Below are 2,500 nucleotides of genomic sequence, written 5' to 3'. Positions count from 1 at the left end.
GCCTAGCTCACTCAATGATAGATTTGACTAAAATGAACCCAATTGCAAACAGTTTCTAATGGTAATCAATCTTGCATGTGAATAAAAGCTAGTTTTCTTAAGAACGATTTGGCCTCTGGATTCGTTTTGAAAAGAACGTTAAAATGTGTTCGGGAATGGCCGTTTAATACTACGTTTTAGATGGTTATTATGGTTATTCTATACGCAAATGGTCTAAAAACGTCAGCACATCCACGGTACGCTCTGTTATTTCGGTAGCTGCGTTATTAAAAGGGCAAAGTACAGAAATGAGTCAAATCTTCTATCGAAATAGTAACGTGCATCTCGACTATTCCATCTGGAAGGTGTAGGGTTTCAGTCGATTGCGCGTGGCTTTTTCCATTCCGGACTTGGAAATAGCGTACAAAGTGATTCTTCGTTCTTAGTAGTCGCAAAGTCCAGAAGAAGCCCTTAAGGTGTCTTTTTAATAACCTTAGCTTTCTTGAAGCAGCAAAGAGTGTATTATTGTTAATTTGATCCAACAGCTTGTATTCTTTGTAATGGCATACTGTTATCTCTTCCAGCTTCGCCAAAGCCAATAACAGATATTGTGTCTGATATTATCTTTATTATGGACTCATCATCTGACGTAACTCGAGAAGATTATGTAAGGCAAAAAGGGTTTGTCAAAGATATTGCGCGCTACCTTAAGATTTCAGCTGGAAGAGGGGCACGTGCTGCTGTGATAACTTATGGGAGGAACTCCAGCTTGTTGATTAAATTTGGTGGTTATGGTACGCTGCTTTCCTTTGATGAAGCTGTGGACAGCGCACCGTTTGTTGGTGGTAGGAGAAGAATGGACCTAGCACTGAAAGATGCTGAGCTTCTACTGTCCGAGGCGAGACCTGACGAAGCCAAGTGGGTTATTTTGCTGACTGCCGGAGGGCAATCCACGTCCTCAGGTGTAAAGACGCTGGAGGAAGCTTCGAAACCTGTGCGTGAGAAAAGCGATAAGGTATATGTTGTCACCATTGGAAATAAAATGGATATCAGGAAGATCCAGGATGTTGTCTCGGATCCGAAAGATATTTTTTCTGTCCCCTCAGCCGAAGGCCTTAAATCTCAGACCAGGTTGATTGCCAATGCGATAGTGAAAGGACACAGTAAGTAAATGCTCTTTATGTTGTATTTTGTTTAGACATGGACGAAACCTTGTTTATGATTTTGTCTATCAGCCTAATCGTTTAACTATTCATTTTTTCAGGCAGGATAAATTGCTTTATTTAGTCTTTTTCGCTGTCTCATTACTCATTTCTAAATCTTTTATTTTGTTCAAGGTTGTTTAAGGTTTTCAGAGTGTTTGGCTCATTAACGCCTTTACCTCCCGATGATATTGAAATTTATTAATCATACGTTCAGTTACTAGATACTTTATTTAAAAGGATAACCAAGTCAGTATTTAAACTAAAATAGAAACTGTGATCAATGAAGGCCCGAATTTTGCATCAAAACAGCTTAACAAGGTATTTGACCGTTTGAAATCAATTTGTTCGTGTTACAATGTTTTCTGGGAGGATAATGTTGCCCTTGTAGCAAATCGAATAAAAGTCTATTGGTTATGGCGTCGATGTATGTAACTTCAAATTACTTTTGAACCTTTGAAGAGCCCTTGTTGAAAGGAGTTGCGCTTTATGTTATTGTTTGTTAAGTCATTATTCTCGATTCACACGCTGCCATTAAAAGAGGAGAGCTATGCACAACTAACAAGTAATTTGTCTCGTACATTCTCAAAAACGGACTCGGTGATCAAGGTTCTTAGTATAACAGAGGCAAAAAAAACAATCGGGAATCTTTCTGCAAATGTTAAAGAAATTTCGTGAGACCTAACCAAAGCGAATTCCATAATCATTTTTTGCGATGCCGTTTGTTAATAGATTGGTCATTTTTCTTTAAGATGATTCAGATTTTAGAGTGGTCAAAACCTTCAAAGCTGACATAGTCTTCCTCGTGGACACGTCATCATCAGTCGGAAGCTTGCATTTTAGAAGCCAAAAACAATTTGTGAAATCCATGGCAAAATCTCTAAATGTTGCACCAGGGAAATCCCGAGCAGCCATCGTTACGTATGGTGCTTCATCAGATCGTTCTGACATGCATGCAAGTTTGTCTACATTTGAGGAAGCCGTTGACTCCTCCAGATACATCCGTGGACGAAGGCGGACTCACCTTGCTGTAAATGACGCTGATTCTTTACTGCAAACATCAAGGCCAGATGCTCAAAAAGTTGTTGTCTTACTCTCTGGAGGAAGGGAATCATCTTCTCAAGATATTGCTACGCTAAAGCAATCTTTTAGGACACTCCGAGCTTCAGGCACCAAAATATTCGTGATTGCCATCGGCAGTAATTACAACGAGGAGGACTTTTTCCCAGCTGTAGAGAGATTCGAGGACATATTTACAGTTTCTTCATTCGATACCCTGGTATCGCAAGCTTGGCTCACGTCTAAGTCTATAGCTGAGC

General features: G+C 39.8%; 1 protein-coding gene across 1 annotated transcript in view; it reads left to right on the top strand.

Moving 5' to 3' along the window:
- The window catches only part of LOC137988364 (collagen alpha-3(VI) chain-like), a 27,516-nt gene that overhangs the window by 21,078 nt on the left and 3,938 nt on the right, over positions 1–2,500 (top strand). Inside the window, exons 10-11 of the mRNA XM_068834392.1 lie at positions 564–1,142; positions 1,934–2,500. The exon at positions 1,934–2,500 is cut by the window's right edge and continues 6 nt beyond it. Of these exons, the coding sequence (XP_068690493.1) occupies positions 564–1,142; positions 1,934–2,500 (1,146 nt within the window). The remainder of the gene's footprint in view (positions 1–563; positions 1,143–1,933) is intronic.

This window comes from Montipora foliosa, unplaced genomic scaffold (assembly GCF_036669935.1).
Source record: "Montipora foliosa isolate CH-2021 unplaced genomic scaffold, ASM3666993v2 scaffold_415, whole genome shotgun sequence".
NCBI lineage: Eukaryota > Metazoa > Cnidaria > Anthozoa > Scleractinia > Acroporidae > Montipora > Montipora foliosa.
This window is presented reverse-complemented; position numbering and strand designations above follow the sequence as displayed.